General features: G+C 37.0%; 1 protein-coding gene across 2 annotated transcripts in view; it reads right to left on the bottom strand.

Annotated features, from left to right (window-relative positions):
• Positions 1 to 22,323, bottom strand: part of KLHDC1 (kelch domain containing 1) — a 49,271-nt gene extending 26,948 nt beyond the window's left edge. The window contains exons 1-5 of one of the 2 annotated variants that reach the window (XM_061182514.1): positions 22,153 to 22,187; positions 19,630 to 19,718; positions 5,294 to 5,364; positions 4,697 to 4,814; positions 4,144 to 4,262 (exon numbers count right to left, since the gene is read on the bottom strand). In XM_061182514.1, coding sequence (XP_061038497.1) covers positions 4,144 to 4,262; positions 4,697 to 4,810 — 233 coding nt within the window. In that variant the 5' untranslated portion in view covers positions 4,811 to 4,814; positions 5,294 to 5,364; positions 19,630 to 19,718; positions 22,153 to 22,187. Of the gene's footprint in view, positions 1 to 4,143; positions 4,263 to 4,696; positions 4,815 to 5,293; positions 5,365 to 19,629; positions 19,719 to 22,152 lie in introns of both variants that reach the window. The other variant, XM_061182513.1, reaches the window with a different exon arrangement.
• Between the last annotated feature and the right edge of the window lie 5,190 nt (positions 22,324 to 27,513).

Raw genomic sequence — 27,513 nt, 5'->3', positions numbered from 1 at the left:
AAATTTTTATGGAACCACAAAAGACTCCAAATAGCCAAAATAATCTTGAGAAAGAAGAACAAAGCTAAATGTATCATGGTCCCTGGTTTCAAACTATACTACAAAGCTACAGTAATAAAAACAGTAAGGTACTGGTACAAAAATAGACACATAGATCAATGAAACAGAATAGAGAGCCCAGAAGTAAATCCATGCACGTATGCTCAGTTAATCTACAACATAAGAATATACAATGGAGAAAAGACAGTCTCTTCAATAAGTGGTGTTGGGAAAATGTACAGCTACTTATAAAAGAATGAAACTAGACCATTTTCTCACACTATATACAAAAATAAACTCAAAATGCATTAAAGACTTAAGCGTAAGACTTGATACTATAAAACCCCTAGAAGAAAACTTAGGCAGTACACTCTTTGAAATCAGCCTTAGCAATATTTTTTTGGATCTGTCTCCTCTGGCAAGGACAACAAAAGCAAAAATAAGCAAATGGGACCACAACAAACTAAAAAGCTTTTGTACACCAAAAGAAACCATCAATAAAACAAAAAGGCAACCTACTGAATGGGAGAAGATATTTGCAAATGATGTGTCCACTAGGGGCTAATATACAAAATATATAAAGAACTCAAACAACTCAGTATCAGTTAAAAAAAACAACCCAGTTAAAAAATGGGGAAAAGACCTGAATAGACATTTTTCCAAAGAACACATACAGATGTCCAACAGGCACATGAAAAGATGCTCAGTATCACTAATCGTCAGGGAAATGCAAACCCAAACCACAATGAGATGTCACCTTATACCTGTCAGAATGGCTATTATCAAAAGGACAAGAAATAGCAAGTGTTGGCACAGATGTGGAGAAAAGGAAACCTTCATGCATTGTTGGTGGGAATGTAAATTGATACAACCACTATAGAAAACAGTATGGAGGTTCCTCAAAAAATTAAAAATAGAACTACCATACCATCCAGCAATGCCACTCCTATTTAACCAAATAAAATGAAAACACTTATTCAAAAAGATATATACACCCCAATGTTCATTGCAGCATTATTTACAATAGCCAAGATATGGAAGCAACCTGTGTCCATCAACAGATGAATGTATAAAGAAGATGTGGTGTGTATGTACACACACACACAATGAAATATTACTCAGCCATAAAAAAGAATGAAATTTTGTCATTTGTGACAACATGGATGGACTCAGGATATTATGCTAAGTGAAATAAATCAGAGAAAAACAAATACTGCATGTTTTCACTTATGTGTAGAATGTAAAAATCAAAACAAAGAACAAATATGAAAAAACAGATACAGAGAACAAACTAGTGGTTGCTAGAGGGGAAGGGTGGCGGATGGGTGAAATACGGAAGGGATGAAGAGGTACAAACCACCAGTTATAAAACTTAAAAACTAAATAATAAAAGATAAACTTGGATTCATATCTCATACCATTCACAGGTTTTTACTGGTTCTTTTTTTTTTGGCTGTGCCACACAGCTTGCAGGATCTTAGTTCCCCGACCAGGGATCAAACCCGTGCCCTCAGCAGTGAAAGTGTGGAGTCCTTACCACTGGACTGTTAGGGAAGCCCTCCCAGGTTTCTAAAAATAACAAAAGTACTAGAGGAAAATATGTGAGAATTAGTTTATAATCTTGGAGTGGAAAAAACCTTTGCAATTGACTCAAAGTCAAGAAGCCAGAAAAGAAATTATTGATAAATTTACCTAAATAACAGCTTTAAGAAGCTGTTTAATACATGCAAAACACACTTTATGCAAAGTCAAAAGACAAATGACAACCTGGAAAAAATATTTTCATGTATCACAGTCAAACACTAATCTCTTTATACATAAATAACTCCTAGAAATCAAGAGTATCAAATAAAATAAATAAAAAATGATTAGCAAAGGATCAATCAAATAAAAAATAATTAGCAAAGGATTTATTTTTCAGTTCAGAGAAAAAGAAATACAAATTGCCCTTAAATATATGAAAATTAAAATAAGACTGAGGCATCACGTCTCACCTAACAATTTGGCCAAAAACATCTAAGTTTGCCTGTAAATTCTTGGCAAGGCTGGGGACAAAGAGGCACTCCATTATTGACAACACAAAACAGCACAACTTTATTGGAGGAAAAGTTGGCAAAATCCAATGTTATGGATTGAATTGTGTCCCCCACAAAATTCATATATAGAAGTCCTAAGCCCCTGTATTTAGAATGTGACATTATTGGCTACTCAAAGCAGAGTACTAATGGTTATCAATTTGTAGGGCCAGAGAAAGCAACAACAGCATAATCATAGTTGGTTTCTCTTTAAATCTGATTAATCCATAATTCAAAGGTTTAAGATTTTCCTTTCCAAATTCTCATATTCTAGAGAGTATTTTGATCCATGTACCTTTTCATGACCAAGATAATCTTATTCCTTACCCTCTGGAATTCTGATATGCTTTTTGAGAATTATAAAATATTTTGTCAAATTTTAATGTCTGCCTTTTGTATTCAAAATATAAATGTGTATTATTTAAACTGATTGTTTTTTAAAACTTAACACCCTCCATCTTAATTATTATAAGTGCCCCCTGCAGTTTAAAAAGAGATTTTTTAAAATAAACTGAATATTGAATAAAGCAGAGTAGGAATTACTGCAATTAAAAAGGCAGAACAATTATATTTTCTAGAAATAAAAACATAAGAATAATAAAAAAAGAATGTGACCTTATTTAGAGACAGGGTCCTTATAGAGGCAATCAAGTTAAAATGAAGTCATGAGGGTAAGTCCTAATCCAATATGACTGGTATTCTTACAAAAAGGGAAAATTTGGAGACAGACAAGCACACAGAGAGAATGCTATGTGACTATGAAGGCAGAGATCAGAGTGTTGCTTCAACACACCAAAGGTTGCCAACAAATCACCAGAAGCTGGGGACAGGCATAAAACAGATTCTTTCTCAAAACCCAGAGAATGAACCAACCCTGCTGACACCTTGATCTCAGACTTCTAGCCTCCAGAACTATGAGACAATACATTTCTGTTGTTTATTCAGTTTATAGAACTCTGTTACAGCAACCTTAGCAAAATAAACACTTATCACAATTATAAATGTATTATCCTTTGACCAGAAATCAAATTCTGGAATTTTATCCAACAAATAGATCTGCAATCATATGTATATATACACAAAGATATTCATTTAATCTAAGTGTTGCGTCATCTATATGGGAAAGGTTAAATAAACTTGGTATATCCACACAGGAGAATACTATGCAACTGTAAAAACAAAAACAAAATCAAGCTTTCTAACTAGAGATACAGAAAGATTAAAGTTCCCCATGGTATACTGTTGACTAAAAGAAGTCCAGTGGTTGAGACACCGCACTTCCAATGCAGGGGGTGCGGGTTCGATCCCTGGTCGGGGAACTACAATTCCCATATGCCGTGTGGCATGGCCCCCTCAAAAAAAAAAAAGGAAGCAGCAGGGTGCAGAATAGTGTACGGAGTACACCGATATTTGTGTAAGGAGGAGGAAGAGAAGAGCACGTACCTATGTATTTGCTTCTATCTGCATAAAGTAACAGGGATGGCAGTTGTTCCCAAACTTGCTTGCACTTGGAATCACCTGAGGAGCTTAAAAAAATCATACTCCCAGTGATTGTAATTTGATTAGTTCTGGGGTATCACCTGGGCTTCAGAGCTTTTAAAAGATCCCCAGATTATTTCTATGGCAGACAAGTTTGAGAACCACTGCTATAAAAATACAAAAGATATTAATAAAAGTAGCTATTTGTGCATGTGGAGGGTGGGAACAGGATGGATGGGGACAGGAGTGGGAGCCAGACTTTTCATCGTATCCTTTTTAATATGGTTTTGATTTTTGAACCATGTAACTGTATTAACGATTCAGAAAATTAATAAAGTAACGAATTTTTAAAAACCAAATAGCTGCTTCCACCATGTTTATTCTTATGACCTGGCTCTTATCCAGGGTTCAAAACTGCCTTTAACATCAGTGTCAACACAAGTTTGTAACTATCTTGAAAAAAATTTCAGACTTTCAAGTTTTCTCTATTTTGGTCACAAGCTGTAATCCTTACTTGAGTGCAGTTAATGAGATGGTTTTGCTGCATTACCTGTCTTTATATACCCAGCAGGAAAGTTTATCACGTGGTGTGGGTGGTTGACCTTCAAAGTTGGTGAGTTTTTCCCAAACATAGGTTCCATCTCTTGTTCGCAAATTAACAAAATAAAGCTTTTAAAAGAGGAGAACACCATTAGCAGACAGGACATTGGAAAATTAAACATATGTCACAGGGATATGTGATCCAAAATTAATAATATTACTTTTTCATTTTTAAAAGGTAAAAATTTTAATTGTAGAGTTAATGAAAATGGGACTATGTTTTAGAAGCAAAAATGATATATGAAAAACACTGAAATGGATCTTTTCCCATCATGCTCTTGTCCTATGAATATCAACTAAGTACGTAGTTAATTCTGAAGCAGAAAGACATGGCAGAAGAGAGCATGATGCTGCATTTTCACCCTATCTTTCAAACCTTACCATCATAAGCTCAAGCTTTTCTACATATGTCTTCTTTGTAAAATACATTTGTAAACTTGTGAGATGAAGTGACACATTAAACATTACATTTTTCTGCGCTCTGAATTGAAAAAAAAAATTACTCGATTGCTGTATCCTTTGTCATCATATCCTCCAAAAACGTATAGCTTTCCATTAATGCAAGCACCGCAACTTCCTGACATAGAGGTAGGGAGTTCTCCTTCCATGAGGTGCATCGTCCTGCAGCAAGAATAACGTGGAATTCCATAACTTTCCAGAAAAGCAAATTAAGATTCCCTTTGAACTCCATGAGTACTTTTTCAATGAAAACTGTCACTGACAATTACAATTAAGATGTGATGGTAGCCAATACTGTAAAAACTGTAAGAAGATCCATGGTAAAGATTTTTCAACCTACTGGGGAAAAAAAAGTTACAACATCTTCACATGTCACCAGAATTGGGAATTAGTTAGTAGAACAAAGCAAAGTCTTCAGAAACAGCCTTAGTCTTGAGAGGAATAGTAGAGGACAAAGAATGGAGAGAGGAAGCGAGTTGGGGAAAGAAACAGCCAGAGAGAATAAAGCATTGAAAGAAAAGGAAAGGGAGACAATATAATGTTGCAGCACGTTCTAAGTATGGTCTCAGACTCCCTGTGGGCTATGACAGCAGTTATAACAGATATTAAGACTGGACATTCTACAATTTAAAGTTACTTACCACAACCCACTATCAATCTCATAGGTCCAAATCTCATCATTAGGCAAATATACTTCATTGTCTTCAATAGACTAAAAACACAGAATACATAAAATTATGTTTATTAATTACAAAGTAACAACTAAATAGTTCCTCAGGATGGGAAAACTGCAACGTTAATAGTACAAAACACAAAACCATAAACAGCCTCAAAGATGACTTTTTCAACAGAAATAAAGATAGATCAAAAGGGAAGGGGAAGAGAGACATTTTCTAAGAGAAAGTGGGCAAACAATAAGGGTTAGAATACAAAATAGCAAGTACATGAGTCTCAAGAAAAGACTCAGGATAGTTAAACCTTACAAGGAATTTCAAGTAAGAGAAAATAGCAAAACAATAACATTACAGCAGAATACTGAAGAATGTGAAGCCAGGAAGAAAAGGAGTATCAAGAAAGGGCAATATATTTTGGGTGAAGGGAAGGAGTTAAGAAAGGAAACTTAAAGTATAATTAAGAGCACTGTATCATATACCTTGATTCACTAAACATATTTTTTGAGTGCCTACTATGTGCAAGCATAGTGTTAGATATTCATTAAATATAGAATCTAAGGATCAAGATAAATTTAGCTAGTCAAAATGACAACTCAGAATCTGAATAATCTCTAAAGAAGCCGATAACATAAACAGAATAGTACATTCTGATATTTATGATGAAAAGAAAAATAAGAATAGAACAATAATTTTCTTTATGTTAAGTTTAAAAACTTAGGGGTTAAAACAAATCCTTACATAAATCTATCATGATTACTTAGAATCTATAAAATAACTCAAAAATAGCTAGTTGTAAAAGATGTCAGTTTAAGAATTTCTAAGACTATATGATGCATAAATTATTAACATGCTAAGCAGAGTTAGCTAATTTTCTCATTGCTATGTTAGTTAAATTTTTAAAATAGTATCTTGGCTACCAGGTCTGTCTATGCCTCTGTCTCTCTCTCTCTCTCTCTCTTACACACACTCTCTCTCACACGCACACTCTCTCTCGCCCACACACACACACACACAGCAGAAAACCATTATATTAATTCCAAGGAAACTTCCATTCATGTCTGACTGAGGAAACCATATTACATGGCTAAGTAAATAACTGTTAAGAAAGGGAGATTAGGGCTTCCCTGGTGGCGCAGTGGTTGAGAATCTGCCTGCCAATGCAGGGGACACGGGTTCGAGCCCTGGTCTGGGAAGATCCCACATGCCGCGGAGCAACTGAGCCCGTGAGCCGCAATTACTGAGCCTGCGCGTCTGGAGCCTGTGCTCCGCAACGGGAGAGGCCGCGACAGTGAGAGGCCCGCACACCGCGATGAAGAGTGGCCCCCGCTCGCCGCAACTGGAGAAAGCCCTCGCACAGAAACGAAGACCCAACACAGCCATAAATAAATAAATAAATAAATAAATTATTAAAAAAAAAAGGGGAGATTATAATTGCTTGATTCTAAAGTTTAATGGCATCAGGCTCTAGTAGTCTCACGCGTACACCTTTACAACAGAAACAGTATGAAAATGGATTCTGTTACTATTCTGCTTAAGTCCCTTCAATGCTTCCCTGTTGCTTTCAGGATAGTCTAAAATCCTTATGATTCTGTGCTATATGGTACCTGCTATCCCTCCAAAGTTCTTGCCTTTAGTCATTATGCTCCAGTCTTCTTTCAGTTTCCGTCTTACTTTCTCAGCAATTTCACTCCTAAATTATCCCTTCTCTTCTACATCATCAAGTTTCCCTCTCTACTAGATCACTCCTATCAATACCGAAACATGCCTTAGTATGACTCATCTTTAAAAAACAAAAAAAAACCCCAACTCTCCCATAACTCTTTATCTTATTTCTCTGCTCCCTTCACAACAAAATTTCCATACTGAGTTAACTATAGTAGAAGTCTCCATTGCTTCACCTCTCATTATTTCATCAGTCCAGACTAATCAATCCAGACTCATTCCACTAAAACTGCTTTTGTCAAGGTCACCCTAAAAACAGAGAACTAGCGAACTGATTCATCCAGAAACATAGCCCAGAGAGATGGAATATATAAAAAAGAAGAGACATGGAGGAAGAGAGAGAAGAACTAAGTCTAATCAGAATTACATTAGGATGTAATAGAGAGAATGAGGAAGAGGCAATATTTGAAGAGACAGAGCCTAAGAGTTTTGCAAAATTGTTGAAAGTCATCAATCCTGAGATCTAGGAAGTCCTAACAAGTTCCAAGCAGGGTAAATAAACAGAAATCCATACCTAGATACATCATAGTAAAACTGTATATCAAAGAAAAAGATACACTCTTAAAAGCTGCCAGAGAAAAGAAAGATCATCTTCAAATGAATGGCAACTAATGACTGACTTCTCATTAGCAACAACTCAAGACTAAATCATATTAGCCAATGTGCTTAATGAAAGTAACTGTCCACCTAGAATTCTATACTCAGTAAAAATATCTTTTAAGAACCGAGGTAAAATAAAGAAATTTTCAAACAAAAACTGAGACAGCCAGCCAATAACAGACCCTCACTTTAAGAAATTCTAATAGATGTTGTACTTCAGGCAAAAGACAAATGATCAAAATTAAACACCTGAAATGCAACAAGCAATAGTGTGACAAGATACTGGTAAAGTGTGTGGGTAGATTTAAACATAAAAAAGGCTAAGCTTTTTTTGATGCCTAATTTAAGGCAGGGGTTGGGGGAACAGGATAGGACTAACTAGGGAAGAGGGTGCTCAGATTTAAAAGTTTGTGAAGTATTTGAACCCTGTGGAAAGAAGTAAAATTATTAACTTTGAACTTTGTGAAGCATTCATGCTGAAATAGAGTATCTACTAGATGTCTAGAAATAAATCATCTAATTTCTATACAAGCAAAGAGAAAAAAAAAGGAAAGATAACAAAAAACTCAAAACATTTTCAAAATGACAAAGTTAAAGAAGGAGGAGGAGGAGAAATGAAGGGGGGCAAATATAAAACACATCTGACGAAAAAAGTGTATCAGAATTACTTTCAGTAGAAATAGGCTAAACTCTCTAGATATGTCAGACTAGATAAAAATAAAATCCAGCTATTTTCAGGTTATAAGACATATCTAAAATATAAAGATACACAAAGTTTCCATCAGAAGATATGCCATGCAAATACTAACCAAAAGAAAACTAGTGTAGCCATATTAACACCAGCAAAATAGATTTTAAGGCAAATAACATTACTACAGATAAAGAGGATCATTACAAAATTATAAAATGTTCTATTAACCAGAAAGCTATAACAGTTCTGAATTCTGGATTCATATACACCCAAAAAGGTAGCCTAAAGATATATATATATATAAAGTAAAATCTGACAGGATCATAAGGGGAAACTAACAAATCTACAGTTAGAGTGGGAGTTTTTAATTTTAATACCTGTTACAGTAATTAATAGAACAGGAAGTAAAATAATAAAAAAAGGATATAGGAGATTTGAACACAACTAGCAAGATTAATAAAATGTACACATATAAAACACACCCGTGAAGTGTCTGTGTATATATATACATATACATGCATGTATATGTACATATATAATTAGAATATATATTCTTAATTAGAACAAAGAGTATATTTATGAAAACTGATTACATGCTAGTCCTTAAAGCAAGCCTCAACATATTCCAAAGGACTGGTACTAGATAAGTAGAGACCACACGCTCTGAATATTAACACAATTAAGTTAGACATTAATAACAGAAAGGTAACTATAAAAACAGCATATTGTTAGAAATTTAAATTATTTTCCTAAACAGCTTATGGGTCAAATAATAAATAATAATGGAAAGTATAAAATATTAGAACTAAAATGACAAAATACTGCTTATCAAAACTTGAAGAATACAGCTAAAGAGGTACTTAGAAGAAAATGTATAGCTTTATATACTTACATTAAAGAATTAAAAAGTCTCAAAAAGAATGAGTTGAGCATCCAACGTCAGAAATTCAAGAAATAACAGCATAATAAACCCATAGAAAGTAGGAAGAAATAAGAAGGAGCAGATATTAATGAAAATTTTAAAAACAACAGAGAGGATCAAGTAGACCAAAAATTGGTGTTTCTGAAGGCTGATAAACCTGTGGCAAGACTATTCAAGGTAGGTGGCGGGGAGGAAAGGAAGGCACCATTTGACAATTCTAGGAATGAAAAAGGGGCCATATCTATAGCTACTACAGAGAATAAATAGTATTATGAACAACTTGAGTTTATGCCAATAAATTTTAAAACCTAAATGACATGGATAGACTCCTGGGGCTGGAGGTGGGAGTGAGGAAACTTGACTCAAGAAAAAATGGAAAATGTGAATAATCCCACAGCTTTAAATAGATTGAATCAGAGATTTAAAATCTCCACAAAGTACCAAACCCAGATGGCTTTAAAGATGAGTTCTTACAAACACTCAAAGAACCAATAATTCAATCTTCCAAAAAATCTATTCCAGAATATAAAAGAAGGAACACTACCCAATCCACTTTTGAACATAGATGTAAAATTGCTAAAAAAGTAATTAGTAAATAGGATCCAGTGATGTATAAAAAGGGTAATATTACACTAACTTGTACTTAATCCAAGGAATGGAACATTGGTTTAATATTACAAATATTACTTATTTTTTGTATAGTCATCATAGTAAGAGATCAAAGAAGAAAAAACAATTATCTCAGTATGATGCAAAAAAATCACTCTTGAAAACTCAACATTCATAAATTGAAAATCAGGTAGAAGGACATGTCATTAATTTGAAAAAGGCCATCTACAAACAAACAAACAAGCAAAACCCTAAAGCAATCATCAAACTTAATGGTTAATAGTTGAAAACAATCACTCTGAGATTAGGAGCAAGAAAAAATTGGCTTCTATTTAACATTGTACTTCAGGTCCACCAGTGGAGTAAAGAAAAGGAAGTAAAAAGGAATGAACATTCGGATGCAAGAAACAAAACTGTCATCATCTGTAGATTACATGACTCTACATAGAAAATAAAAAGATAATTAACAGATGAATTTCAAAAATTAATATAAGAAAGCTTGCCAGAATCAAAAATATTCAAGTCAACTGCATTTCAAAACACCAGCAACAATCAAGAAATTTTTTAAAAAGAAATTTAGTCTTTAAAAAACAATAAAAAATACAAAGAAGCCAAGAATAAACCCAACAAAAGATATACAAGATCCCTATGAAGATACTATAAAACTCTATTGAAAGACATCAAGAAGTCCGGCATAGAGAGACATACTATATACCTGGATTTGAAGTCTCAATTTCATAACATGTTTATCACCCTCAAATGATCTAAAGATTGAGTACAGTAACATAAAATCTCAATATGGTACTTTATTTGACAATCTGATTCTGAAGTTTATACAAATGAAGAAGCGCTATGGAAAACAATTTAGCAGTTCTAAAAGTTGAATGTAGAATAACCATTTGACCCAGGAATTCCACTCCTAGGTACCCAAAAGAATCAAAAATAGGGGCTCGGATACTTGTATGCCAATATTCATATCAGGACTATTCACAATACACAAAAGATGGCAACAACCCAAGTGTCCCAACAACAGATGAACGGATAAACAAAATGTGGTATATGCATACAGTGTAATCGTATTCACCATAAAAAGGAAGGAAGTTCTGATACATACTGCAACACAGTGAACCTTGAAAATATTATGCTAAATAAAATAAGCCAGACTCAAAAAGACAAATATTGTATGATTCCATTTATATGAAATATCTAGGAAAATGCAAATACATAAAGACAGAATGATTAGAAGTTAGCAGGGACTGGGGTAAGGAAGGAGGGAGAGTTTCTGTTTGGAGTAATGAGTTTTGGAACTAGATAGTGGTAACACTGCACAACATTGTGAATGTAATTAATGCCACTGAACTGTACACTAACCTGGTTAAAATGGCAAATTAAATGTTTTATATATTTTACTATTATTGAAAAATAGTAAAGAAAATTCATACAAAAGAACAAAAGGCCCTAAATAACCAAAATATTCCTGAAGAACAAGAACAAGATAGGGTGGGGATGGGGCTTTTACCACCCAACATTTAGACTTCTAGTAAAGCTGTTGTAATTTAGATACTGAGGTTCTGTCACAAGAATAAATAAACAGACAAACTGCACAGAATAAAGAACTTAGAAACAGACCACACATACATGGAAACTTGATGTGTAACAGACTGAGTTTGCATGTTAGTAGGGAAAGAGGGGACTATTTAATATATGACATAAGAACAACTGGTTATCCACACCGAAAATATAATGAAATTGGATCCCTACCTTAAACCAACCAAATAAAAAATTCAGATTAAAAAAAAAAAGATTTAAACATGGAAGGCAAAACCAAAAATCATTTAGAAGACAATACAGGAGACTTTATGATCTCCACACTGGGAAAGATTTCTAAAGATGCAGAAACACAAAGCATTATGGAAAAGAATGAAATTACATTAAAATTAAAAACTTCTGTTGAACAAAGGATAATCATCAAGAAAGTGCAAAGATAAGCTACAAACTGAGAAGACATATTCAACTCATACAACTATATAATTAAAGTATTCCTATAAATCAGTAAAAGACAACTCAATAGACAAATGAGCAAAAGACAGGAACCAGCATTTTTACAGAAGAGAAAACACAAATAGTTCATAAGGCTATGAAAATACACTCCACTATAATCATGGAAAGTAAACAAAAACCACAATGAAATATCATGTCACACTCACTGGATTGGTAAAAACTTTAAGGCCAGATGGCATCAAATGTTGTCAAGGATGTGGAGCAAGGAGGGGGCTGGTGGTAGTGTAGATTGATACAAATATTTTGGCAACACTGACATTCCCAAGTAAATCTGGAGATGTGTGCACCAGGCAACCCAGCATTCCATTCCTTGGTATATGCCCTAGGGAGTGTACCTGTCCTGCTGTGTGTATAATAGGAGACATGCTACCAAGAATGCTCACTGTAGCACTGCTTACAAACCAAAAAAACCCTGAAGCATTCAAATATTCATCAATAGTGGAATAGATAAGGAAATTGCCATAAATTCACACAATAGAATATTATACAGGACACACATCAAATGAATGCATCCAGGGATGATTTTCAAAATATTTAATAACTGGACAGCACAGAAACTGACCAAACAGAATAAACACCAAGTAAACACAGGTACAGCCATGCAAGTGCACACCAGCTGAATAGAAGTAATGTGTGAATCTAAAAAACATAATGTTAACTAAAAGAATTAAGTCATGAAAGAAAACACATGCTCTGATTCAAAAACCAAATAATATATTGTTTAGAGACAGATGCATGTGTGATAAAACTATAAAGAAAATAGTGATTAATAAGAAATCAAGTTTACTGAGCTCTGACCACCACAGCAACAGTCAGCTCTACCCACCACCAGAGCCTCCCATCAAGCCTCTTAGATAGCCTCAACCATCAGAGGGCAGACAGCAGAAGCAAGAAAAACTACAATCCTGCAGCCTGTGGAACAAAAACCACATTCACAGAAAGACAGACAAGATGAAGAGGCAGAGGGCTATATACCAGATGAAAGAACAAGATAAAACCCCAGAAAAACAACTAAATGAAGTGGAGATAGGCAACCTTCCAGAAAAAGAATTCAGAATAATGATAGTGAAGATGATCCAGGACCTCGGAATAAGAATGGAGGCAAAGATCGAGAAGATGCAAGAAATGTTTAACAAAGACCTAGAAGAATTAAAGAACAAACAAACAGAGATGAACAATACAATAACTGAAATGAAAACGACACTAGAAGGAATCAATAGTAGAATAACTGAGGCAGAAGAACGGATAAGTGACCTGGAAGACAGAATGGTGGAATTCACTGCTGCGGAACAGACTAAAGAAAAAAGAATGAAAAGAAATGAAGACAGCCTAAGAGACCTCTGGGACAACATTAAACGCAACAACATTCGCATTATAGGGGTCCCAGAAGGAGAAGAGAGAGAGAAAGGACCAGAGAAAATATTTGAAGAGATTATAGTCGAAAACTTCCCTAACATGGGAAAGGAAATAGCCACCCAAGTCCAGGAAGCGCAGAGAGTCCCATACAGGATAAACCCAAGGAGAAACACGCCGAGACACATAGTAATCAAAGTGGCAAAAATTAAAGACAAAGAAAAATTATTGAAAGCAGCAAGGGAAAAACGACAAATAACATACAAGGGAACTCCCATAAGGTTAACAGCTGATTTCTCAGCAGAAACTCTACAAGCCAGAAGGGAGTGGCATGATATACTTAAAGTGATGAAAGGGAAGAACCTACAACCAAGATTACTCTACCCGCCAAGGATCTCATTTAGATTTGATAGAGAAATCAAAAGCTTTACAGACAAGCAAAAGCTAAGAGAATTCAGCACCACCAAACCAGCTCTACAACGAATGCTAAAGGAACTTCTCTAAGTGGGAAACACAAGAGAAGAAAAGGTCCTACAAAAACAAACCCAAAACAATTAAGAAAATGGTCATAGGAACATACATATCGATAATTACCTTAAACGTGAATGGATTAAATGCTCCAACCAAAAGACACAGGCTTGCTGAATGGATATAAAAATAAGACCCATATATATGCTGTCTACAAGAGACCCACTTCAGACCTAGGGACACATACAGACTGAAAGTGAGGGGATGGAAAAAGATATTCCATGCAAATGGAAATCAAAAGAAAGCTGGAGTAGCTATACTCATATCAGATAAAATAGACTTTAAAATAAAGAATGTTACAAGAGACAAGGAAGGACACTACATAATGATCAAGGGATCAATCCAAGAAGAAGATATAACAATTATAAATATATATATGCACCCAACATAGGAGCACCTCAATACATAAGGCAACTGCTAACAGCTATAAAAGAGGAAATTGACAGTAACACAATAATAGTGGGGGACTTTAACACCTCACTTACACCAATGGACAGGTCATCCAAAATGAAAATAAATAAGGAAACAGAAGCTTTAAATGACACAATAGACCAGGTAGATTTAATTGATATTTATAGGACATTCCATCCAAAAACAGCAGATTACACTTTCTTCTCAAGTGCGCACAGAACATTCTCCAGGATAGATCACATCTTGGGTCACAAATCAAGCCTCAGTAAATTTAAGAAAATTGAAATCATATCAAGCATCTTTTCTGACCACAACGCTATGAGATTAGAAATGAATTACAGGGAAAAAAATATAAAAAACACAAACACATGGAGGCTAAACAATACGTTACTAAATAACCAAGAGATCACTGAAGAAATCAAAGAGGAAATCAAAAAATACCTAGAGACAAATGACAATAAAAACACGATAAAAACCTATGGGATGCAGCAAAAGCAGTTCTAAGAGGGAAGTTTATAGCTATACAAGCTTACCTAAAGAAACAAGAAAAATCTCAAGTAAACAATCTAACCTTACACCTAAAGAAACTAGAGAAAGAAGAACAAACAAAACCCAAAGTTAGCAGAGGGAAAGAAATCATAAAGATCAGAGCAGAAATAAATGAAATAGAAACAAAGAAAACAATAGCAAAGATCAATAAAACTAAAAGCTGGTTCTTTGAGAAGATAAACAAAATTGATAAGCCATTAGCCAGACTCATCAAGAAAAAGAGGGAGAGGACTCAAATCAATAAAATTAGAAATGAAAAAGGAGAAGTTACAACAGACACTGCAGAAATACAAAGCATCCTAAGAGACTACTACAAGCAACTCTATGCCAATAAAATGGACAACCTGGAAGAAATGGACAAATTCTTAGAAAGGTATAACCTTCTAAGACTGAACCAGGAAGAAATAGAAAATATGAACAGACCAATAACAAGTAATGAAATTGAAACTGTGATTAAAAATCTTCCAACAAACAAAAGTCCAGGACCAGATGGCTTCACAGGTGAATTCTATCAAACATTTAGAGAAGAGCTAACACCCATCCTTCTCAAACTCTTCCAAAAAACTGAAGAGGAAGGAACACTCCCAAACTCATTCTACGAGGCCACCATCATCCTGATACCAAAACCAGACAAAGATACTACAAAAAAAGAAAATTACAGACCAATATCACTGATGAATATAGATGCAAAAATCCTCAACAAAATACTAGCAAACAGAATCCAACAACACATTAAAAGGATCATACACCACGATCAAGTGGGATTTATCCCAGGGATGCAAGGATTCTTCAATATACGCAAATCAATCAATGTGATACACCATATTAACAAATTGAAGAATAAAAACCATATGATCATCTCAATAGATGCAGAAAAAGCTTTTGACAAAATTCAACACCCATTTATGATAAAAACTCTCCAGAAAGTGGACATAGAGGGAACCTACCTCAACATAATAAAGGCCATATACGACAAACCCACAGCAAACATCATTCTCAATGGTGAAAAACTGAAAGCATTTCCTCTAAGATCAGGAACGAGACAAGGATGTCCATTCTCACCACTATTATTCAACATAGTTTTGGAAGTCCTAGCCACGGCAATCAGAGAAGAAAAAGAAATAAAAGGAATACAAATTGGAAAAGAAGAAGTAAAACTGTCACTGTTTACAGATGACACGATACTATACCTAGAGAATCCTAAAAATGCCACCAGAAAACTACTAATCAATGAATTTGGTAAAGTTGCAGGATACAAAATTAATGCACAGAAATCTCTTGCATTCCTATACACTAATGATGAAAAATCTGAAAGAGAAATTATGGAAACACTCCCATTTACCATTGCAACATAAAGAATAAAATATCTAGGAATAAACCTACCTAGGGAGACAAAAGACCTGTATGCAGAAAAGTATAAGACACTGATGAAAGAAATTAAAGATGATACCAACAGATGGAGAGATATACCATGTTCTTGGATTGGAAGAATCAATATTGTGAAAATGACTATACTACCCAAAGCAATCTACAGATTCAATGCAATCCCTATCAAATTACCAATGGCATTTTTTACAGAACTAGAACAAATCATCTTAAAATTTGTATGGAGACACAAAAGACCCCGAATAGCCAAAGCAGTCTTGAGGGAAAAAAACGGAGCTGGAGGAATCAGACTCCCTGACTTCAGACTATACTACAAAGCTACAGTAATCAAGACAATATGGTACTGGCACAAAAGCAGAAACATAGATCAATGGTACAAGATAGAAAGCCCAGAGATAAACCTACGCACCTATGGTTAACTAATCTATGACAAAGAAGGCAAAGATATACAATGGAGAAAAGACAGTCTCTTCAATAAGTGGTGCTGGGAAAACTGGACAGCTACATGTAAAAGAATGAAATTAGAATACTCCCTAACACCATACACAAAAATAAACTCAAAATGGATTCGAGACCTAAATGTAAGACTGGACACTATAAAACTCATAGAGGAAAACATAGGAAGAACACTCTTTGACATAAATCACAGCAAGATCTTTTTTGATCCACCTCCTAGAGTAATGGAAATAAAAACAAAAATAAACAAATTGGACCTAATGAAACTTCAAAGCTTTTGCACAGCAAAGGAAACCATAAACAAGATGAAAACACAACCCTGAGAATGGGAGACAATATTTGCAAACGAATCAACGGACAAAGGATTAATCTCCAAAATATATAAACAGCTCATTCAGCTCAATATTAAAGAAACAAACAACCCAATCCAAAAATGGGCAGAAGACCTAAATAGACATTTCTCCAAAGAAGACATACAGATGGCCAAGAAGCACATGAAAAGATGCTCAACATCACTAATTATTAGAGAAATGCAAATCAAAACTACAATGAGCTATCACCTCACACCAGTTAGAATGGGCATCATCAGAAAATCTACAAACAACGAATGCTTGAGAGGGTGTGGAGAAAAGGGAACCCTCTTGCACTGTTGGTGGGAATGTAAATTGATACAGTCACTATGGAGAACAATATGGAGGTTCCTTAAAAAACTAAAAATAGAATTACCATATGACCCAGCAATCCCACTACTGGGCATATACCCAGAGAAAACCATAATTCAAAAAGACACATGCACCCCAAAATTGCAGCACTATTTACAATAGCCAGGTCATGGAAGCAACCTAAATGCCCATCGACAGACGAATGGATAAAGAAGTTGTGGTACATATATACAATGGAATATTACTCAGCCCTAAAAAGGAACGAAATTGAGTCATTTGTTGAGACGTGGATGGATCTAGAGACTGTCATACAGAGTGAAGTAAGTCAGAAAGAGAAAAACAGATATCGCATATTAACTCATGTATGTGGAACCTAGAAAAATGGTACAGATGAACCGGTTTGCAGGGCAGAAGTTGAGACACAGATGTAGAGAACAAACATATGGACACCAAGGGGGGAAAACTGCTGTGGGGTAGGGATGGTGGTGTGCTGAATTGGGCGATTGGTATTGACATGTATACAGTGATGTGTATAAAATTGATGACTGATTAAAAAAAATAATAATAAAAAAAAAAGAAATCAAGATAGTGGTACCCTGTGAGGGTGGGAGGAAAAATATAATCAGTGAAGGATAAACAGGAAGCTTCTAAGGTACTGATTTTAGCTGATTTTTTAATCTGGAAGTTAAACACGACAGTTATTTTACATACTCTTTTGTACATACATTTCATATTTTAAAATTAAAGAATAAAACTTTAAGAAATGAATATTAGGTAGCTCACGGAATCATCAAGGAAGCTGGAGAACCAGCCTCTGATCTATGTGGAGAGGAGCAAGGCCTGAAACCCTTCCAGAGAACCAGTCTGATGCGTGAACTGCCCCAGTCACTGGTGAGCATCAAACTGCAGCTTGTAGCACTGCCTTTTATGCCAGGGACCTTATCTTCCTACAACTTCCACTGGTCGCTAAGAATCCTCTTTAGGTCTTGATTTTTACAGGTTTATTCCTGAGCCCAAATCTAGCACACATACATCTAACAAACAGCATCTAAGTTACTTGCTCACAACCTAGCTGCAAGGGAAGCTGAAAAATACCTGGCACTCAGGTTCTTTTATATTGGGCACCTACCATGAGCTATGCCCAATTCTGGACACTGGAGACACAATAGGGAACAAAATCCCCATCTTTATAGAATATACATTCTATGAAGGTAGGTAGGAGGTACTCAGACAACTAAAATAAATACTCCAACAAGACTCGCTTAGTGGGGAATACTACAAGAGGAAGGGGATTCAAATGCTGGGCATCTAAAAAGAATAAATGTCTTCCACATAATATGGATGGTCTGTGTCACCATCTATGAATATATAAAGTGAACTATTAAGTTAAAGAAATACACACTTAAGGCTTTTAATACACATTGCTAAATTTCTCTTCAGAAAAGGTTACCAGGGCTTCCCTGGTGGCTCAGTGGTTGAGAATCTGCCTGCCAATGCAGGGGACACGGGTTCGAGCCCTGGTCTGGGAAGATCCCACATGCCGCGGAGCAACTGGGCCCATGAGCCACAATTACTGAGCCTGCGCGTCTGGAGCCTGTGCTCCGCAACAAGAGAGGCCGCGATAGTGAGAGGCCTGCGCACCGCGATGAAGAGTGGCCCCCGCTTGCCGCAACTAGAGAAAGCCCTCGCACAGAAACGAAGACCCAACACAGCCATAAATAAATAAAAATAAATAAATTTAAAAACCTGTGGGTTGGTTGTTCTTTAAAAAAAAACAAAAAAAAGGTTACCAGTGCATGAGTAATTCATTTCCCCATGCTCTTCTCCAAAATTCTTTTTAATATTTGTAAATTGGAAAAGAAAAAATTCATTATTTTCAGCTGGGTTTCTTTGATTCATATTCTATTTTTATTTCTTCTTTTGTAAACTGCTGTGCATATCCATTGCTCATTTTTCAAGGGAAATATTCATCTTTAATTTTACAGGAACTTTGTCTATCATAAATGTTGCAAATACCTTCCCCGGTTTGTCATTTGCCTTATTTTATGATGTTTAAAAAGCACAGATTTTAATTTTTTAAAACTTTGATCTTGACTGCTCTAAGATGATTAAGCAATTTTCACTTACATTAAAAAAATTTTTGGTCTACCAATCTTTTTCCCTTATAGTTTTTTCCCAATTCAGTTTTTCTTTTCCCAACTCAAGATTTTACAAGAGTCACATATTTTCTTTGGTATCATATAGCTTAACTTCTCTACATTTGTCAATCCTAAAACTCCACTATCATTTTCCTCCAGCTGTCCCAGGACCATTTATTGAATAAGCAATTGTTTTTCCAGAATTGAAATGCTACCTTTTATATACAAAATACTCTTATATGCTTGGCTGTTTATGTTATTTCTTCTCCATTCCATCATGCTTTCTCAACGTGCATCAGGACCACTGATTTAAAAGTATCATAATATGTTTTAATATCTGGTAGTATAAACCTTCATTCTTTTCAGACATTTTCTAAATTGATTCTTCTTCCCTTTAAGCCCTATTCAAAACAGAAATATATAGTTAAACATATTCAGCTGCTAGCTTCTATAAGGAAAAGTTTAGGGCAAAATGTATTAATAGCAATTGTGTTAGGGAAATAAAACTGTTCATATGATTAAACAGTAAGAAGAAAGCATATCATCTGTAAGGATGCTAAAACACTGTGCTTCTCCAAAATTTGGAAAAAACTACTCACAACTTTTAAATGCTCCTAGTTGCAATACTAAAGTTTGTATGAATTTCAGTAATGTCGAAAGGATATGGAAGAACTAGGAGCAAGAGAATATTCTGGCACCAATTATAATTTACTACTTACTTTTTTCAGCTTTGCTGCTCTTACCTCTAGAGGTAGGGCTGTTTTCAGATACAATGCCCTTTAGAAAATGCTCAACGATAGAGTAATAAGTAATTTAGACAGATATATGTTGGCCATTCAAGTTTTAGGATATACATTTGTCAATTTTAACACACATTGTGTTAATGAGGAGGAAAATTGTGCTTGGAACATACAATCTGGAATCATCTGACCATTATTCTTAACTGCTGACTACTGGATTACCTCCAGATTCCAGGGCTTTTTAGCTGTTCAGAAGGATCTGAATAAAACAATTGTGGGAAGGATTCTATTTTTTCTCACGATATGCCATGTCTTCTTTTCTGCCTCCTACTCTCCCTTTCCTTCCGCTTATGCCTTAGACATATTTTAAGCGCTGACAATCCCTGGAATTTAAAAAGTAGTAGACTTGATCTAAATCTGTGTGGTACTTTCCAGGGTGGTTCATACAGCATTTACTCATTGGATCAATCAGTAGTAGGAAGTATTTCTATTCACTGACTGCCACCTGAAGACCTGAAATCTTATCAATTACACAATTTTCAAGATTAAAATGACATATAAAAAATTCAGACATTTCAGTTATGGGCCCAACAGAAATCTATACTGTCACAAGATATAAGATATTACAGATTACTATTTTAAGTGAGTTTTTTTTTTCATTTAACTTTTACAATATTAAGAATCAATATAGCAGATGAAGTTTGACACCTGTACATCTTCAAGTGGCAGAGCTCAAAAACAATCAAAATATTTCTTCTGCAAAAACCATCATTATATCTAGACTACTTTTTCATCAAGAACAAATGGTAGAAATATTAGACCTTAAGAGAGCATAGTCACCTAATTTATGTTTATCATAGAAAAAATAGCCTTTGGAAATCCAATATACCTATGTTGGAATCTGCTGCCCTTGAGGTCAAACGGTCATTCAAATTATTTACTCTTACTTAATTCATCTTCCTTATTTTTAAAATGGGGACATTACTTACCTTACAAGATATGGTAAGGATTATACAAGATTAAGGATATGAGATTTCCTAGCACATGCCACGTATAGTAGGCACTCAAATGTGAGTTCTGATTTTCTCATCCTGATACTGAATCAAATTAAAAATAAACACACAAACAAAACAACAACAAAAACCAACTTGGATCTGAGAATCATTTAACATATACAGTATGTTCTTTATTTCAGTGAGTGGTTCAGTCATGTTACATCTGTCACATAATAGCATCGAGTCAGTCAGAAAAATGTAGGTTCTACATCCAGTAGAACTCCAGATGGCTCGCTTTTTTTTTTTTTTAATCTGTACACTAAATGGGTTGTTTTCCACCTTTAGAATCCTTGACTCTATTATCCTACGATTATAGAGACAAAACAAATACACATATTCAAACCTCCACTGTCGTAAGAATTTTAAAGCATAATACTCTTAAGTATATTGTTGCTAATACAAGTCTGTTTTGAGACTCGAAAAAATTTCGTAAATATCCCTTGGTAAAGGAATGCCACTAAAAATTACTTAGAAACACTTAAATGCTTCAGTGATTTCGATATTTCGGGTCGCGCCGCGGGAATAAGGAAATATTTACAAAATAATATAGCACGGCATCCTCGGTGGGCTTTTTTGAGTCTGCGCAAGCAGTTAAAAATGATCATCAATCGCGCAGTAACCGACTGAGTGCTGGGTAAGCCGGGTTATCGGCCAGCTGCGAGGACCGGGGAAACTGGCGAGTGGGAAGAGCCCGGGACTGGGGCTTGAAGGCTAGTTTCCTAGTGGAAGCAACGGCGGCGCGGCGTCAAGCCCTGGCGCGGCGGGAGAGCGGCCGACGGCGGAGGGCCGGGCGGGGCGCGGTGGGCGCCGGGCGCGCCGGCCTGGGCCGCGGACCTGCCCCCGCGTCGGGGCCGGGTGTGGGCGGGTGCTCGGCGGCCACTCTGGCCGAGAAGCCGGGCGGGCTCCCGGCGCGAGTCCGCCCCGTCCCGCCTCTTCCCCTTACCACGTAGCCCCCCCACACGTAGAGGAAGTTTCCGTCCACCACTGCGCAGTGGCCGCTGCGCTCCTCGGCCACGCAGAACAGCTGCGAGTCCGCCATCCGCGCCGTCGCTGGGCCCAGCCGCTCGGCGCGCTGCAGCCCCCTGCCCACGCAGCGGCCTTTCCTCCCGCCCGGCTCCTCCACGCACGAACGGAACGCGTCGAGGGTCGAGATTGGTGGGAAGGCGGCACCAGTGCGGCTGCGCCGTGCCGAAGCCCGCCCGGGAAGCCGAGCCTGGGGCGGCGTCGCCAGTTAGGGATGCTTGAGGTCTGAGTGGGCAGGGAGGTGCCTTGGCTTCCCCGCAACCCTGCCACCCGCTGATTTCGTGTCACTTGCGATTGTGTTGTGTGGGCGGAACAACCTGTGTACCTTATCCAGTGGCTCAGTGGACTTCTGGTCCATGGGCTTGATGCTGCTGTGACTTAAATCAATATGTTAATACATTAAATGCTTTGTGAGGGTTTGCCTTTTCCATTCAACCTCTAGCAGAGAGAGTTATCCAGAGAGAGAGAGAGAGAGAGAGAGGACTTTAAATATATATGTATATATACATGTATATATATGTATATATATACATTTTTTTTTTCAATTAAGAATTTTCTAAAACGTATGCCAGCAAACTACGGCCCTGCAGGCCAAATCTTTCCGCTGCCTGCTTTTGTAGCACCCACAAGCTAAGAACAGTTCTACATTTTTGAATGGTTGAAAAAAATTCAAAGAAGAATATTACTCATGAAAATGATAGAAATCCATATTTCAGCATCTGTACATAGTTTTATTGCCACACAACCACCCTAATTCGTTTAAGTATTGTCTATGGCAGCTGATGTAAGCCACAGAGTTGAGTAGACAGAGCTGAGTAGCTGCAACAAAGACCAGAAAGCTCCCACTGCCGAAAATATTTACTGTCTGGCCCCTTCCAGAAAAAGCTGGTTAACCCTTGCTATAAAATGATGTACTGAAGTAAAACTAGGGCCTGGAGGGAAGAAAATAATTATACCAGCGTCTATAAATACACTTGTCCAGAGTTACCCTTTGAAGAGACCGTGGCTGCCCACCACTCAGAACAAGTTAATTTATTCATTTATTCGATATATATTTATTAAGTGCCTGCTTGCTGTAGATAGTTGGTATTGAGACCCTGTTAAACACAAACGCTGAAGGAATCAAGTATAATTGATTCCTCAGAGCCTTGTAGTAGTAGATACTAAAGAAATACTAAATATGTAGATAATAAATATCTGTTGACTGAATGAATAAACAAAATGAATTTTAAGATGAATAAGACATAGTTCTACCACAGGGACTTCAAAGTCCAGTTAGAGGGAAAGAGATGTAAAGAAATGCACGCAGTGTGGGATGAAAAGTGGCATAGTAGAAACGTGGACAAAATACAGCAGAAAAGCAGAAAGGAAATACACAATCTATCGGGCACGGGAGGCGCACAAAGGGAGACATAAGTTTTTCTTACAAGTTGTATAAATAGTTCCCTATGAGTGTAGAATGCTTGCAGGGAGCAGCCAAGGATAAAGCTGGAATAGTCAATCTTGCAGCCTTGTCATGCTAAAGAGTCTGAACTTTAACTGTAAAGCCAAAGGGTCTTAAGCAGGAGAGTAAATAATGTAACTTGATTATTAGAACTTTTACTTTGGATTGGCGGTGGGGTGTGGAGGCGATCAGGACTGAAGGCAGAAAGGCAGATGGCCCATAGGACAGCTCTGGTGTAAAGTGGGTGCTCATAAATGGTAGTAGCAGTAGTAGTAAACCCTCTTGAGCACTGGCCTTGACCTCCATTTCCAGGGGTGAGGTGGGGTCCGTCTCCAGATGGCACCCTGTGTCCCTAGCAATGACACGTTAGCTCTGGGGGTGCTGAGACCAGCTCTCGTTGTTGTTATTAACGTATGGAACCTGGTGGTCCTTTGTCCCAGAAACTCCCTTTCCACCTGCAGTGGAATGCCAAAGCCCTCTCCAAGATTTCTGTGAATTCTTAGGGCTATAATCTCATAGTCACCTCTGGCTTTAAACTCCTACTGCTACTGGAATAATTCCATTTACAGGTTTATGGATCTTCTCCCCATAGAGCATGCTATTTCACATCACCCCAGACCTGAAACATAGAAGCACATTGTATTTTCTTTCAAAACCCACTCTTAAAGGTCATTTGTATTTCTACTAAATTTTACTGAAGTAAAAGGTAAAAGTATAAAGATGACAGAGAAGGGGTTTATATCACAGAAAGAAAATAATTTCAAACAGAACATGATTACCCTCGTTCCTAAAACCACATCAGCCACGCCACCATTCTGGCCTTGTCAAAGGCCAGACAAACCAGATCGGACACTAGTTAAAGAGGCAAGGATAGATTTTGTTCAGTAACAAACTATTGTGATGGGGAAGAGGATGCACTGTGAACTGAACTGAACTTTGTGGAAACTGAAGGCAGGAGACTTTTTAAAGCTTTCAGTGTACCGAGGGAAGGCACTGAGGGGTGCTGAAGAGGGTTGATCCCCGTGGCTAGGCCATCTGGGCTTGTTAATTGGAGCATATCCAGAGAACAAACAAACTTCTTCTGTCTTTATGACTAGAGGCAGTGATGCAAGTTAAAGCAAGGTACCCAGTAAAATTAGGCCTTTATCTTCCCACAGGGATGGGGAGCAAGAGTAAGAATTATCTCCCGGCCTTCCCTGGTGGCGCAGTGGTTGAGAATCTGCCTGCCAATGCAGGGGACACGGGTTCGAGCCCTGGTCTGGGAAGATCCCACATGCCGCGGAGCAACTAGGCCCGTGAGCCACAACTACTGAGCCTGCGCGTCTGGAGCCTGTGCTCTGCAACAAGAGAGGCCGCGATAGTGAGAGGCCCGCACACCACGATGAAGAGTGGCCCCTGCTTGCCACAACTAGAGAAAGCCCTCGCACAGAAACGAAGACCCAACACAGCCAAAAATAAAAATATATATAAAAAAATAAATAAAATAAGAAAAAATAAATAAAAGAATTATCTCCCTGTATGTTTGCATTTCAAAGAGCTCTCAGATGCTTGGAGAAACAGTTTTGTTTGGTAGATTTACACCTCAAAGGCAGAGAAAGGATTTGTAATTGCAAGCTTTCTAAAGTAACTGCTATAAGGGGGGGTGGGAGGGAGGGTTCAGGGGCCTATCTGCCAATCACCAGGTTTGGGGCTGGAACAAACAGTAAATTCTCTTGGCAGCCTTGAGCTTTTTCAGGCAGGCACTCTAAGGGGCACTGGAGTCATTCTAGGGGTGTGGCCTTGAGCTGTTAGAAACTATGCTAGTGCTTGTTCAAGTCTCTTAGTATGGCAGGGGCGCAGGGTCTGGACGAAATCATTTGTGCCAAGAGTCTGCAGTTTTTACAAGTTAAGGTTGAGGCTTAGTTGAGAATAGGGCTCAGAGGAGCTTGACTAGAGTTTGGTCAAGAAGAGAGTCTTGATCATCCGCTGGCCTTCTCTCCGTAGGCCCTAGCCTCAGGACATTCTGCTGACTCCTCTCTACATTCTCCCCTCCAAGGCTGTCCCCCAGGAGTAGCATTCCTTTTAACATATGCAAAAATCAGCTCAAAATGCATTAAAGACTTAAACATAAGACCTGAAGCCCTAAAACTCCTAGAAGAAAACAGGGGGAAAGCTCCTTGACATTGGTCTTGGCAGTGATTTTTTTTTGGAGATGACACCAAAAGCATAGGCAACAGAAGCAAAAATAAGCACATGGGACTACCTCAAACTAAAAAGCTTCTGCACAGCAAAGGAAACAATCAACAAAATGAAAAGGCAACCTACAGAATGGTAGAAAATATTTCCCAATAATATATCCAGTGAAGGTTAATATCTTAAATATATAAGGAATTCATAAAACTCAGTAGAGAAAAAAAAAGATTAAAAAATGAGCAAAGGACCTGAACAGACATTTTCCCTATAAAGACATACAAATGGCCAACAGGTACATGATGTATAATACCAACATGTACATCACTAATCATCAGGGAAATGCAAATCAAAACCACAATGAGATATTGTGTCACACCTAGTAGGATGGCTGTTGTCAAAAAGTCAAATATAATAAGTGCTGGCAAGGATGTGGAGAAAAGGGAACCCTGTACACTGTTGGTGGTAATGTAAACTGGTGCAGCCACTATGGAAAACAATACAGATGTTCTTTTAAAAATTAAAAATAGAACTACCATATAATCTAGCAATCCCATTTCTGGGTATATATCCAAATGAAAAAAATCACTTTCTCCAAGAGATATCTGTACTCCCATGTTCATTGCAGCATTATTCACAATAGTTAATACATGGAAACAAACTGTTTGTCAGTGGATGGATGGATAAAGAAAATGTGGTATACATATACAATGGAATATTATTCAGCCTTAAAAAAGAAGGAATTCCTGACACTTGTGTCAACATGAATGAACCTGGAGGACATTATGCTAATTGAAATAAGCCAGATACAGAAAGGCACATGTTGCATTATCTCACTTATTTTATTTATTTATTTATTTATTGGACATGCTGCATGGCATGTGGGATCTTAGTTCCCCGACCAGGGATTGAACCCACACCCTCTGCAGTGGAGGTGTGGAGGCTTAACCGCTGAACCACCAGGGAAGTCCCTGCATGATCTGACTTAAATGTGGGATCTAAAAATGTCCAATTCATAGAAACAGAGAGTAGAATGGTGGTTATCAGTGGCTGAGGGGTGGGAGAAATGTGGAGATGTTGGTCAAGGGTACAAACTTTCAGTAATAGAATGAATAAATACTAGAGACGCAATGTATTACAAGTGACTATAGCTAATAATAATGTATTGTATACTTGAAATTTTCTAAGAGAATAGATCTTAAGTGTTTTCACCACACACACACAAAATGGTAACTATGTGAGGTGATGAATATGCTAATTAGCTTGATTGTGGTAATCATTTCACAATGTAAACATATAACAAAACATCACATGTGCACCTTAAATACTTACAATTTTTATTTGCCAATCGTTCTTCATAATGTTGAAAAAAAAGAAACCAGATGCGGGACTTCCCTGGTGGCACAGTGGTTAAGACTCTGCACTCCCGATGCAGGGGGACCAGGTTTGATCCCTGGTCAGGGAACTAGATCCCATATGCATGCCACAACTAAGAGTTCACATGCCACAACTAAGGAGTCCCCCTGCCACAACTAAGGAGCCCGCCCGCCAAAACTAAGACCCAGCACAACCAAATAAATAAATAAATAAATATTTAAAAAAAAAAAGAAACCAGACACAAAAGAATACCTGCTATATAATTTCATTTATATGAAATTCAAGATATAC

The sequence above is a fragment of the Eubalaena glacialis genome, chromosome 2 (assembly GCF_028564815.1).
Source record: "Eubalaena glacialis isolate mEubGla1 chromosome 2, mEubGla1.1.hap2.+ XY, whole genome shotgun sequence".
NCBI lineage: Eukaryota > Metazoa > Chordata > Mammalia > Artiodactyla > Balaenidae > Eubalaena > Eubalaena glacialis.
This window is presented reverse-complemented; position numbering and strand designations above follow the sequence as displayed.